General features: G+C 51.2%; 1 protein-coding gene across 1 annotated transcript in view; it reads left to right on the top strand.

Moving 5' to 3' along the window:
- The first annotated feature begins 11,376 nt into the window (after positions 1 to 11,376).
- Positions 11,377 to 13,650, top strand: part of FANCA (FA complementation group A) — a 38,401-nt gene continuing 36,127 nt past the window's right edge. The window contains exons 1-3 of the mRNA XM_081273396.1: positions 11,377 to 11,606; positions 12,923 to 13,056; positions 13,177 to 13,272. Of these exons, the coding sequence (XP_081129522.1) occupies positions 11,591 to 11,606; positions 12,923 to 13,056; positions 13,177 to 13,272 (246 nt within the window). The 5' untranslated portion in view covers positions 11,377 to 11,590. The remainder of the gene's footprint in view (positions 11,607 to 12,922; positions 13,057 to 13,176; positions 13,273 to 13,650) is intronic.

Below are 13,650 nucleotides of genomic sequence, written 5' to 3'. Positions count from 1 at the left end.
TTTATCCTCACAGAATCCCACCAGGGAGGTAGAACAGGCACCATGATCTCTCTTCCCAGATGAGAAATGAGGTGTAGATTGACCTTTTGGCTACCTGTGAGTTCACAGGCGAGGCCAGCTTTCCTCATTCTCAATACAGGGATCTCTCTGGAGGCCATGCCCACAGGCCACACTGGCCCACTCTGTTTTGGTAAATAAAGTGTGATGGTCACAAAGGCATCTCCAGCTGTGACTTGTCATCTGTGGTTGCTGTCATGCTGCTGTGCTGGAGCTGAGAGGCTGTGATGGATACTGTGAGCCTCAGAGCTGAAGTACTCGCTCTCTCTGCCCTTTGCACGGGAGTGCACAGACTGTACGGGCGGCAGTGGACCTCCAAAGTGCTGCTCAGGTGCTCAGAGGTCCCAGGTGCCCTCTGTCAAGGTTCCTATCGTGGCACCGGGTGCATCCTCCCCTTCATGTCACGCTAACACAACAAGGGTGCAGAAACAGTGGGGTTATGTGGGTTCCTGGGGCTCCCAGCACAGACAAGCAGCAGCCTCGCATCTTCCTGCAGTTCTGGGGGCTGAGGCCAGTGTCTGCAGAGCCAGCTCCTCGGGGGATCTGGGGTGCTCTGTGCCTGGGGCTGTCTTCACCTCTCACTGCTTCTTCTCTGTGTCACCTTTTATCCTGGCCCTTATTTGGACATTGTCACTAGACTTGGCTGGTTTTTGTTGTTTTAGGGTTTTTTGGGACTGGGGACTGAGCCCTCCTGCACAAGCTCTAAGCCTCTTTAAAAAAACCTTAGAGGCAGGGTCTCAAACTGTCCAGGCTGGCCTCAGACTAGTGGTCCTCCTGCCTCTCCCTCATGAGTAGCTGGGATGACGGTCATGGCCACCACCACTCCTGGCAGGAGACAGGATCCTGCTGCAAGCACCGGAGGGTAGGCCCCTGAACTTCCACAGAGGGAGAGGCGCATGGCCAAGCAGTCAAGGCCAGGAGGGTGTGCGTGGTCTTGACCCAGGCATGTGATACTTGGAACACATCCCCTGCTGAGAAGACAGCCTTCAGACCTCCAGGAGTGCGTGCACTCTAAGGTTGCCTTGCTAAAAGAAGATGAGGGAATGACGCTCAGCAGTAGGGTTGTTAGACAACTGGGGATGCTGCATAGGCCAGGAGCCATCAGAGTGAAGTGAAGGAAAGGCTGCATCTACATTCATGAGTGCTTGTGGGGAGAACACACAGGTTATTTATTTGAGGCAGGATCTCAAACTCCTGGACTCAAGTAATTGTCCTGCCTCAGCCTCCTGAGGAGCTGGGACCACGGCCTGGTGAAAGTGCAGATTATAAAACTGCAATTAAAACTAATTGTGTTAGGGATGGTGGTGCACCCCTGTAATCCCAGAGACTCAGAGGCTAAATCAGATGGACTGCAAACTGGACCCTGGCTGGGCAACCTAGCAAGACTGTAGAAAGAAAGAAGGAAGGAAGGAAGGAAAGAAGGAAGGAAGGAAGGAAGGAAGGAAGGAAGGAAGGAAGGAAGGAAGGAAGGAAGGAAGGAAGGAGAAAAAGAAAAAAGTATTTGCAAAAAAGAAAGCCTGGGCTTTCTGTAATCCCAACAGCTCAGGAAGCTGAGGTAGGAGGATCAAAAGTTCAAGGCCAGCCTCAGCAACTTAATGAGGCCCTAATCAACTTAGCAAGACCCTGTCTCAAAAAATAAAAAGGTCTGGGGATGTGGCTCAGTGGCAAAGTGCCTCAGAGTTCAATTCCCAGTAGAAAAAAAAAAAGAAAGAAAAAAGAAAAAAAAAGAAAGTCTGGAAGAGAGACACACAATGAAACATTAGTCTCTATTGTGATTTTATTTTATTTTATTTTTTGGTATTAATGCTGGTAAAGATGGCGCTTCTCTTCTGGGAGCTGAGGTCCATGATGCACTGAATGGCGCGAACCATCACCTCCAATCCCTGTGAATGGCGCAAACTTTGAATGGTGCACCTCCAATCCATGAAGTGGTTTGATCTCTCAGCCAATGAAGAAGTAACAGCCCACTGGCCCTGCTCCTCCTTATCCTGCGTTGAGCCCATAAATATCAACACCCTGTTCACTCTCTTACTCTCTTGCTCTCCTCCCTCCTCCTCCCCCCTTCTCTTCTGTGACTGCCTGCTACAGTCCCAGTCCCGTCTCCGACAGGTAAACAGTTGTTTTGGCTCCTTGAGTTTATGGAGCTTTTCCACCCTTCCTACATTAGGGGTTGAACTCAGAGGTGCTTTACCACTGGACCACATCCCCAGACCTTTTTAGTTTTATTTGTTTAATTCAGAGACAGGGTCTCACTAAGTTGATGAGGCTGGCCTCGAGCTTGTGATCTCCTGCCTCAGCCTCTAGAGTCACTGGGGTCATAGACATGTGCCACTGTGCCCAGCTTCTTTTGTGATTTTGAGTGGATTAATATTTTTGTGTACCTTTAGATTTATTTGTCAATAAACACATATTGACACTTTACTACTGAGCTGTATCCCAGCCCTTTTTATTTTTTATTTTGCTAACTTGCCCAGTCTGGGCTGGTACCTGCACCTTCCTGCCTTAGCCTCTGGATCCTCTGGGATTGTAGACCCAACATATATCAACTCTTCCATAATGGAGGAAAAGTCATTTTCAAAATGGAAGAAAAGAGGGTTGTGGCTCAGCGGTAGAGCACTCGCCTAACAGGAGGTAGGCACTGGGTTCAATCCTCAGCACCACATATAAATAAATAAGTAAATAAAATAAAGTTATTTAAAAAAATGGAAAAGTTTTCACTTCTCATTCTGAGATGATGAACACAAAGCAGAAAAAGGTTATAGAGGTGTGGACTTGTGTTGAGTGGGTAGTGTCCCAACCAGGCAGTGACTGAGGCCAGACTTTCCTGTCACCTGGGTTTCCTGTGGCACTTGAGATGATGGGCAGCTGAGACCTTCGTCCCCACTGAACCCACAACACACGATGCCTGGCCGCAGTGCTGGGTTTTATTGAATGTTCTCTTCTGCTGCCCTGCGACCCTTCGGGGTCAGGCTTTCCAGTGTTCTTTTTGAGGTGCAAGCTGTGCTTCAGCCCTCTGCCTGGCAGTGCCGCCTCCTGGCAGGTCCTGTCCGGCTCTGGCTCCTCCTCCGGGCTGCTGCACTCTGAGCTGTGGCTCTGTGTGCTGGCTTCCTCCTGGGCGAGCTTTAGCAGAGCAAGGCAGCGATGGCCATCTCAAGCCTGTCCTGAGGGCTTGCTCTTGTAGACACTGTCCACACCTCTGCCTCTCACACTGTCACAGCAGGAGAGGACAGGAGGCTGTAATCAGCCTGAAAGTGAGTGCAGGTCAACGCTCTTTATACCCCTTTCAGAGCCTGGAATGAAGGACCTGGACAGTAGGCCTCAGGAACTTCCCTTATCCACGACTGTCTCCACCCATCCCCCCACCCATCACTGTCCAGGCCTGCCCGTGCCCAGCGTGGAGACATCTGCGGCGGTACCCACAATGTCCCTAGCGCAGGTGGAGATTTGTCATTGCAGTCCAGAGGGAAGGCAGGAAGGGAAAATGGGGAGAAGGAACCTGGCCCCACCCGCAGCACACGCACCCCCTCCCCGCTGTCCAGCATAATGGCCCCAAGGAGCTTCCCTTATCTACAGCTGTTCCCTACCCACCCTCCTGCCCCACCAAAAATTTCCTCCCATGACCTCACCGTGCTAAACCTATAAAACCCAGACCTTGATGAAGCCCGCTGCCATTTCCCCTGGAAAATGGGCCCCTCTGTTGTTAATAAACCACTGCTGATCTGCTGAGTCTGTCTTCATTTCTTTTATTTGGTGCTGGAGATTGAACTCAGGATCACTTGACCACTAAGCCACATCCCAGCCCTGATTTGTATTTTATTTAGGGTCTCGCTAAGTTGCTTTGTGCCTTGCTTTCTGCTGAGGTTGACTTTGAACTTGTGCTCCTCCTGCCTCAGACTCCCAAGCGGCTGGGATTACAGGCGTGGCCACCATTTCTTTTTGTATTCTCTTTCATTTGCTTTCAAACATGGCTGCTCTTGCTGCTGAAGCTGGCCAGGTCCAGCTTTTTCTGTGCTATTGTAGTAGCATCCCCTCCTCCACAGAAAATCTTGATTGTCACGTTCCTCATGACTAAAACACCCAGGGTCACTGCAGGGGGACTGGGCTGCATGAAATAACCAGAGACAGAGATACCTTTTTCTTTGGATCTGGTGATGGCTCCTCTGACCTTCGTGGTCCATGGAAAGAAGAAAGGAGCAGATGCTGAACCCTTTTTACCAGAGAGAAGCCATCAAATGAGGCCAGGGGTCAGGTTTCAGGGGCTGAGTCTAGCTTGTGATGTCTGCTGTCAGCAGGTTGACTGACATCTAGGAAGGCCACACCCAAAGGCAGAGCAAGAGAAGGGGACACACAAAGGGAGCTTCCATGGAACATTCTATCCCAAACAGAGCAAAGGGGTGGGATTACAAAGGAACAGGTGAGCGTAGCTCTACCCCAGGGTGTGCCTATCAGAAGACTGGCTTTGCTATCTGGGTGGGGTGCGGTGGGGGACTGAGTCACAAGTCCTGGCACTCCGTGTCAGACTACAGTGGTCTTTCAGATCACTGTGCTGCATCAGGACTGGAAGGCGTGGTACCTCAATGTGGCTCCCCACAATTAAGCTTCTCCAGAAATCTTCGCCATAATTGATCTTCGGACTATCAGCAAAAGAACCTCTACGAAGGAGTTCAGAGTGGTTAAGCCTCCTGTTTCCTGTTGCTCTGACTTGTTTGGTCTTAGACCTGAAAGAGATCGGCACTCCAGTGCTGAACACCCCTTTGCTAGTTTTTCATCAACATTATGGACTCTCCAGTGTAGTAACGATGTAGATAATACTTTGTAGAAGTGATTGCAAATGCAAAGTGTGAGAGGAAAGACAGATCCTTTCACAAGGCCTCCCCTGCGCTGAGCTCCACAGAGGGGTTTACGTTTCAAAGAGAAGAGGTTACCAACTGGGCTCCCTGGTAACAGCTGGCTGGGAGAAGGGGAGAAGCAGCTCTCCACTTCTCAGGTGCTGTCCTTAAGGGCTAACCTGCCCAGAACAGTGAAAGGGAAAAAAGGAAGCTGCTTTTGTGTGAACTTCTTCAGAGTGAGAGCTTCTGAGCCCCTCCCTGACACGCTGGGTGTCAAGTTCTGGAACTGCCCGAACGTGGGGTTCAGGGGCACTAGAAAGCTGCTCTGTGAGTGCCGACAGCCGCTGCTCTCCACGGGGGGACAGCCTGGTCAGTTACCTCATGTTACTGACCATAAGTCTCTTGCGTGAGATTTGGGGCGTGGCGTGGTTTTGGGACTTTGCGTGGACTCTGCAAGTGTCCTTTCACTGATGCCAGTGACTCAGATTAGGCTCTCCCATTGACCTTGATCTCTCTTTGGGGATCTGAGCTGCTCTGGGATCCTCTGCTCCGTCCTAGACCATCCTCACCTTGAACTCACCTTCCATCTCACTAAGTGCCGGCTAATTCAGATAAGTTCCACGGCCTTTGATCAACTCAAATGACCTGCCAGTTCAGGAAGTGACTGTTGAACGTCCAGCACTCCTGGGGTTCCCATCACAGGCACCCCCAACCATTGATTGAGTCTATGGGCCCAGAAGGCCCCCCACCCCACCCCCAGCAAAAGATCTCTCTCTGGGTCTCAGTTCTGTAAAGGATGATGGAAAAGCTCCGTAAACTCAACAAGCCAAAACAACCATTTACCTGTCTGAGATTTTATTAGCAGGACCAGAGTGGTCAGTCGCAGAAGAGGAGGGAGGAGAGAGAGAGAGAGAGGAAGGGAGGGGGAGGAGAGGGGAGAGAGAGGAGAGGGGAGGGGGGGAGGGAGAGGAGAGGGGAGGGGGGAAGGGAGAGTAAGACTGTAAGAGTAAGAGGGAGAACACGGACAGGGTGTTGATATTTATGGGTTTAAGGCAGGATGAGGAGGAGCAGGGTGAGTGGGCTGTTACTTCTTCATTGGCTGAGAGTTCACACCACTTCAGGGATTGGAGGTGCGCCATTCAAAGTTCGCAGCGCCATTCACAGGGATTGGAGGTGATGGTTCACGCGCCTTCAGTGCGTCATGGACCTGAGCTCCTGGAAGAGAAGCACCCTGGGCGCCATCTTTACCAACAAGTTCCTCCTTTGGCTCAAAGCCCTGGTGTTGAGAACCTCGTGGGCCTTAGCCCCAGCTGCAGCCCTGAGGCAGTAGGGACTCCCAGAGTGGTCAGCTCTTCCTCCTTCAGTGTGAGAAGACACAGAGGGATGCCTGCGCTACTCCCTACCAACTCTCTCTCGCCATGGGCGCAGCCTCCTCTGCCATCCCCTTGGACACCCCTTGGGTTGCCTTTTAGCAAATTTAGACTCACTCCGCTTTACCCCTGACTTAAAGGTGTGAAAACTAATTCACTCGGCAACCAGACTGGGCCTCTATACCTTAGATACACTCTAGATCCCAACATTTTGAGGGACCTTTTTAACTTTTGTGAGGGCTTGGGAGATGGAAAGAAATCCCCCTCTTGTTCTCCAGCCCAGGTTCCGCTGGCTCTGGATACCCCCCTTCTCAACCTCAGGACCCTCCCGAAACCCCAGACTTGACCCCGCTGACAGGCCCCTCCCTACCACCCTCCACCTTCTCCGACCCCTCCCGGCCTCCCTCACCTACTTTCAGTCACCCTTTACTTGCTCTGGCTCTGGCATGGACCCCTCTAGCCAGCTCACCCCTCTGCTTCCCCTCTGTGAAGTAGCAGGGTCACAGGGAGTTGTTCAGGTACCGGTCCATTCTCCCCTTAGTAACCTCTCCCAAATCAAAAGAAGGCTAGGGTCCTTCACCTCTCATCCTTCAGGGTACATTCAGGAACTCGAATACCTAACCCAGTCATAGGCTTTACTTCCCATGATGTTCATAGGACCCCATCCGACGCTCTCCTCCCTGAGGAACACAGGCACATTTGGGAGCAGGCCAGAAACTATGCCGGGAAAGTCTCCCGTCTCACCCAATTGGCACTGAGGTAGTCCCTGATCGTGACTCCAACTGGGACTATAATTTGGCTGGAGGGATCACTGGTAGGAACCAATTCATTACCTGCTTCATGGCAGGACTAAGAAAACTGGCCCATAAAGCTATGAGGAACTCCAAGAGGTTATTCAGGACAAAAATGAATACCCCTCAGTATTCTTGGTCTGCATTACAAAGGCCCTCTTACAGTTCACCTACCCAACCCTGAAACCCCAGACAGGAGACAACTACTAATGACCCATTTCTTCTCCCAGAACTTCCCCGACATGAAGGCTAAACTCAAACACCTAGAGAGGGCACCCCTAACTCCTCAAGCAGAGCTTCTGGAAGTGGTTTTTAAGGTCTATAATGGGAGAGATGAGAAGAAATACCAGATGCTGGCCAAGGCCTTTCAACCTGCCCCAACCACTGGCACTTTGGCATCCCCACTCCCTAAAAGGCAGCCAGGAGGACCCCCTGACCCCTCCTTCAAATGTGGTCAAATAGGTCATTGGGTCAGAGTATGTCTGGATCTCCGAAAGCCTCCTGGTGCATGTTCCAAATGCCATCAGGAAGGCCACTTGTACCAAGAGGTGCAAGGCCACCCGGCTCTGATATCTTTCCAGTGGATCTTCTAGGTCTGGCAATGGATGACTGAGGAGGCCCAGGTCCCCTCACCCAACAACCACTTCTCAGGAGCCCAGGGTAACCATGGTGGGGGCAGGTAGTCCCGTCTCTTTCCTTTTGGACACTGGAGCCGCATAAGTCCTAAAGGAGTTTTGGGGACCTACTTATGTGGGGAGCCACTCCAAATGCACACCCCTTTAAGTCCTGATGCACCACGGGGATCTGAAAAAACCCTGTAGTCTGGCACGGTAGTGCCCTGACTTGTGACTCTTCCCTTGGTCGGATAGCAAGGCATGGCCCTAGGAGTAGGCAGCACCCAGAGGTGTGGAGCTATACTCTCCTAATCCTTTGTAATCCTATCCCTTGCCTCATTTAAATGGTTTCTTCCCAATAAAAGTATTCAGCACGTGCTCCTCCTCACTCTTTTTCCACAGACCCTAAGTTCAGAGGAACCATCACAAGACCCAAATAAAAAGATATTTCTCTGTCTCTGTGTGATTATTTCAGGCCGCCCAGTTCACTTGGAGTGATCCTGAGTTTTTAGTCGTGCAGTGTGACATACTTCTCTTTCTTGTTCTTCTATTGTCGCGCTGAATGACTAGCATTTTCTTCCCGTGATTGGTAGAGGCTCTGTCGGTCACTTTTGTAGTGATCTGGTCACTTTTGTAGTGGCCCTAGATGCTGCCCCAATCCTCGAAGTAGCAGAATGTGTCTTCATGCTAGGTGTGCCTTCCTACAGCCCCATGGATCAACTATGCTCACCTGTTCCTTTGTGCTATTACCCCTTTGCCCTGTTTGGGATAGAAGGTTTCATGGAAATGCCCTTTGTGTGCTGTGTGCCCACTTCTCTTGCTCTGCCTTTGGGCATGGCCTTCCTAGATGTCAATCAACCTGCGGGCAGCAGACATTACAAGCTAGACTCAGCCCCCTGAAACCTGACCCCTGGCCTCATTTGAATGGCTTCTCCTCAATAAAAGGGTCAGCATGTGCTCCTTTCTCTTTTCTGCAGACTCTTAAGGTCAGAGGAGTTGTCAAAGGACCCCCCCCCCAAAAAAAAAAAGGCATCTCTGTCTCTTGTGTGGTTATTTCGTGCAGCTCAGTTCACCTGGAGTGACCCTGAGTGTTTTTGTCATGAGGAACTTGACAGAGGACCGTTGACCAGCCCCTACAAAGACCTTGGCTTCTCTGCAGGCTCCAGGGCATTGCCCTCTCCCACTCCTTCCGGATTCCCCGCTGCCCAGCTCCTCTTAGGCAGGGATCTCCTAGCCAAAGTTGGGGCTTCCATTACCTTCACTCCTGAGTCTCAGCTCACTCGCCTTCGGTACCCCCCCTGCTAGTAGTCCAGACAAATTCCACGGATCCCTCTTACCCCGTGTCTGCATTAGAGATTCATCCCTCTATCTGGGACTTCCAAAAGCCCTCCACAGCCATCCGCCACTCTCCCTTGATAATACATCTCAAGGACCCCACCTATTTCCCAGCAGGACCCCAATACCCACTTTCTCTCCAGAGCCTCAGGGGTCTCAAACCTTTGATATTCTCCAGAAAGGCCTCTGTGCCAAACGAACTCCCCTTTCAACACACCCAACCCAGCAGTCAGGAAACCAGACACTGCAGACTTCTGGCCCAACTCCTAAGCAGCTTTCCGTTTTGGATTTAAAAGATGCCAATCCCAGGACATTTTCCTCTTCACCTGGACAGACCCAGACACTCACACCTCTACCCAGTTAACTTGGACTGTCCCACCCCAAGGATTTAGAGATAGTCCCCATCTATTTGGCCAACTGCTGCTCTCCTTCAAGAGACAGCCTGGTCGGTTTGCCCCAGGTTACCAACAGTAAATCTCTTGCACAAGATTCAGGTGTGTGGTGTGCTCTTTGGACTGTGTAAGACTCTGTGAGTGTCCTTTCAGATGGATTACAGCAAAAGCTTTGCCCTCTGAACCTGCCTACAGCCAAATAAATCTGTTTCCTGCTGTCTTCAGGTCTTGTCTCATCTGTCCCCACCACACTATGGAGATAGTTGGCTAATCTTTTTCTAGCATGCAGAAAGCACAGTTGGTGTATTCTGTAACTCTCCCTTACAGAAAAAGGATGGATACACACTTCAGGTTGCATGGGCCACTATTACAGGAAAAGACTATGATTGTTAGTTTTGGCATAAGCCATGGGACCCTTTTTCCCTAGGTGACATTATGAGCTCTATTCTGCTCCTCTAACCTTCGAGTTAGGAGAGTCACGCCGTGGCCCAAAAGCCCCTTTGGCCAGTTTTTCCAGAAATGAGAACTCAGCACAGCAACCCCTGTTAAGAGAAATGCAGAACCTGGTGTTGCAGGAGCTGGCCCGCCCTGCAGTTGAGGGCCCGGAGGTTTTCAGCCTCTCTGGCTCTGGGTTTGTAGCGCCCGTCCTTTCAAGATCAGCTCTGGGTCCTTTTCGTCAGGAAAGACGCATTAGGGACGTCGCTGTTTCCTCGCAGGATGCCACTGTCAGTCCGCACCGCCCCTTCCAGCTGCAAACCCAGGGTAACTTTTGTCTCGCGGCGTGAGGTCTCGACGCTCCTGCCACCACCAAGATGGCCGCCAGCGCCTTTTTCCTGATGCCACTGCCAAGATGGCCGCGGCCCCAGGTTTCCGCCTTCGTGGGGTGTGGCCGGGGGACTTCAGCCCAGAAACACGCGAACCTGCCGCAGCCAATGAGAAGGCAGCGCGGGCTCCACGAGCGAGCGCCTCGACGTCCTGGCGCTCACCATGGCGGGCTCGCAGCCTCCGGGAGCAGCCGCTGGTGGCGATCCGCGGCGCCGCCGGAGGTCCTGGGCCGAGCTGCTGGGTAGGTGGGCGGACCTCCGCCGGCCCGCGCCTCTTCCCCGGGCGCTTCCCCACCGCAGGACTCCGTGCCCCCCCAGCCCGGCCCGCGGCGGGGCGGCTCCGGCCTGCAGGGTCCCGCGGGCCCGGCCCTCCGCCCGCCCGGCCCGGGCCACCCCGCGGGCGGTGCGCCCCGCGTCCCCCGGGCCCGGGGCAGGAGCTCGCCGGGTCGACGTCTGGAAGCCGATTTTCTCCTTTTCCTTAGCGGGAAGAGTCAAGAGGCAAAAGTATCATCCGGAAAGGGGACAGAAACTGAAGGACTCGGCTGTGCAACTCCTGCGACGCCACCAGAGCCTGAGTGACCTTCTGCTCGAGGTGAGAGGAAGTCGGGGTGGCCTGGGAGGCCCAGCCGCGGCGCCGGGAGGAGAGCGGGGCGTGAGGAGCGGGCCCGCGGCTCTCCGGGCCTGCCCGTGGGAGCCTCTCGACGTTGACAGCGGAGCACGCCCGGCTTTGATTCCAGGTAGAAGGTCCGCCCGGGGAAGGAGTGTGCCTCCGCAGACTGCTCGGTGGTGACCGGGACCCGGCCCGCGCGGAGGCTTCTCGTGCCTTCCTCGGTGAGTCACCCGGGGTTCCGGACTCACGGAGTCAGGGTGGGTTCTGAAGGGACCCAGCTACACGGACCTCGTGACTCGGTGTGGGCTCGTTGTGCCGCTGTGCGCAGAAACGGACTGACTTGGGGAGGAACCACGCTGATTTACGAAAGACCGCGGTGTGTGCTGCTCCTCCGCAGAGGTGCGCCGGCAGAGGGCTGTGCAGGGGGCAGGCAGGGAGGCAGGCAGGAAGGAGGAGGGTCAGTGTGTTTCTAGGTGGCCACTTTCCTCCCAATTTGGGATAGTGAGATAGGGAAGGCTCTGGAGGAGATCACGAAAAATGTGTTAGATTTCTTCTTGTCCTTCATAGTTTTTTACCTGACAGCTGTTTTTGCAAATAGTGGAATTAACTGAATCACTAATTTGTTCTTAAGAAGTATAAAGGTCACCTTAGATAATAGGTCTGGCAGAATTTCTGATGCTGTGTGCCTTTGGGAAATGATCCTGATTTTCACTGCCATAACTGGTTTTGAATCTCACAGATGATGGGTCACAAGTCCAGGGGCCAGGCATGGTTGTACATTCTTGTAAGGACTTTGGATGAGGCATGAGATCTTGTGCTGTTTATCCTTAATCACTGAAGTATGGACCCTCCACCCATTAGTAGTAGTAGTTGTTGTTTTTTATAACTTTATTTTTATTTATTTATTTTTTTAATCTGGTGCTGAGGATCAAATCCAGGGCCTTGCACGTGCGAGGCGAGCACTCTACCGTGGAGCCATAACCCCAGCTCCCATCCATTAGTTTTTAAATTTGTTTTTCTTTTCTTTTATTTAATATTTATTTTTTAGTGTACACAGTACCTTTATTTTATTTATTTTTATGTGGTGCTGAGGATCGAACCCTGGGCCTCGCACTTGCTAGGCAAGTGCTCTACCGCTGAGCCACAACCCCAGCCCCTAAATTTGTTTTTTTGCTGAAGAGATGGCTACCATGCTTTAAAAATTAAATAAGTAAATAAGATAAATGCATTTTAAATGAAAATAAATTTTTCCCTGGCAACAAATAGTTGATTTCTAATACTCTACGGAAACCTCTAAAACCATCTCATTTGCTCACTTCATATATATGTGCTTTCAGAATCTTGAAGATAATGATCATGTACTAGAACTTTCTATTTCTTCTCATAAAGTAGTTTTTGAAGCTAAGGAAGTGACTGCTTGTAGGTGTTACCTATTTCCAGGGTGCACGGCATTTCTCACTTCAAGGAAGGTAGACTAGAGACTGGTTGCTCAGGAGTAGCTTGGTGGCTGCCTGAGAGTCAACACTGGGGTTCCTTCTGTTAGCCCTGCAGACTGACTCCACCTGTGGCCCTTGCTCCCACCAGGTGTGTGTGGCAGAGCATTGGGAAGCCCCTACCTATAAAGGCGGTGGGATGCTTCCATCCTACAGGCCATCTGGATGCTGAAGTAATCAGGAAGACAAACTGCCGCGCCCATGAACCTTAGTGGCTGGGCACTTACCTAGCATGGGCGGCCTTGGGTTCCATCCCCAGCACGGGGAATAAAAGAAGAGAAAGGAGAAGAGTAGTTGAAAGAGCCTGCTGGGGTTCTCATTCGGTGGTGCTGGCTGAACGGCGGAGATAGAGCTCTTTGTGTAGCCGTCAGCATATCTGCTCATCCTGCTTGCCTGTGCGTGTGCACAGCTCGGGTTCAGAAATTACCTCTCATTGTAGTAGAGCTGCTTGGTCCATGAAAGTATCTTATTTTGTGTATCATGTTTTTCCCTTTACATTTTTCCCCTTTTTGAAGACAGTTTTCTGTGTGCTGTGGCTTAAAAAGATATTTTAACTCAAATTGCTGATGTTTTCAGGAAAAGTTTTGTTTTTTGTTTTGTCTTTAAGGCTCTGCTTTTCAGGATCAGGCCTTGAAGCTGGGGGTTCCTGTGGGGATCCTGTCAGCAAGGACAGTTGCCTGCAGTATGAAGATGGTCTGTGAGGAGCCTAGCCATCCCGTGCTGCTCAGCACCGAGCAAAGAGTGAGATGCCACTTCCCCTAAATGTCACGTGTTGTTGCTCATGAGTTTGTGTGGAAATAGCACACTGCTATAGTTTAGGTAGTCTGCCTGTCTTCAAAAAAAGATCTATTGTCCTTTCAGAAGAAACTGTCTTCCTTGCTTGAGATTGCTCAGTATCTTCTGGCACACAGCATGTTCTCCCGCCTCTCCTTCTGCCAAGAAGTATGGAAAGCACAGGTAACAACCCCAACTCTGGTCTTGTCCAGCAGTGCTCTGTTGATTTGGTTGGAGCCAGAACCCTGGGTTTTCTTGGGGATTGAGTTGAATATGTTGTTTAATGATAATGAAATAAAAGTTCATCAGATGCTCCTGTGCTGGGAAGGAAGAGCCTCAGTCCTTTTGCCAGTGTCTGCCCATTGTTGGCAATCTTTATTAGAATACAGTGCATCCCAGAAACGGTGGTCTGCCTTCTTGGGTATATTATCATGAAGTCTTTTTCAGTGTAGTAGTAGAGTATTTAAATATACTAGAAGTATTTTTTTTAATAATTCAGACTCTGTAGGTTTACAGATATTTTTCGTTTTGGTTTTTGGTACCAGGGATTAGAACCTAGGA

The sequence above is a fragment of the Spermophilus citellus genome (assembly GCF_964194105.1).
Source record: "Spermophilus citellus genome assembly, chromosome: 18".
NCBI classification, from domain to species: Eukaryota; Metazoa; Chordata; class Mammalia; order Rodentia; family Sciuridae; genus Spermophilus; species Spermophilus citellus.
This window is presented reverse-complemented; position numbering and strand designations above follow the sequence as displayed.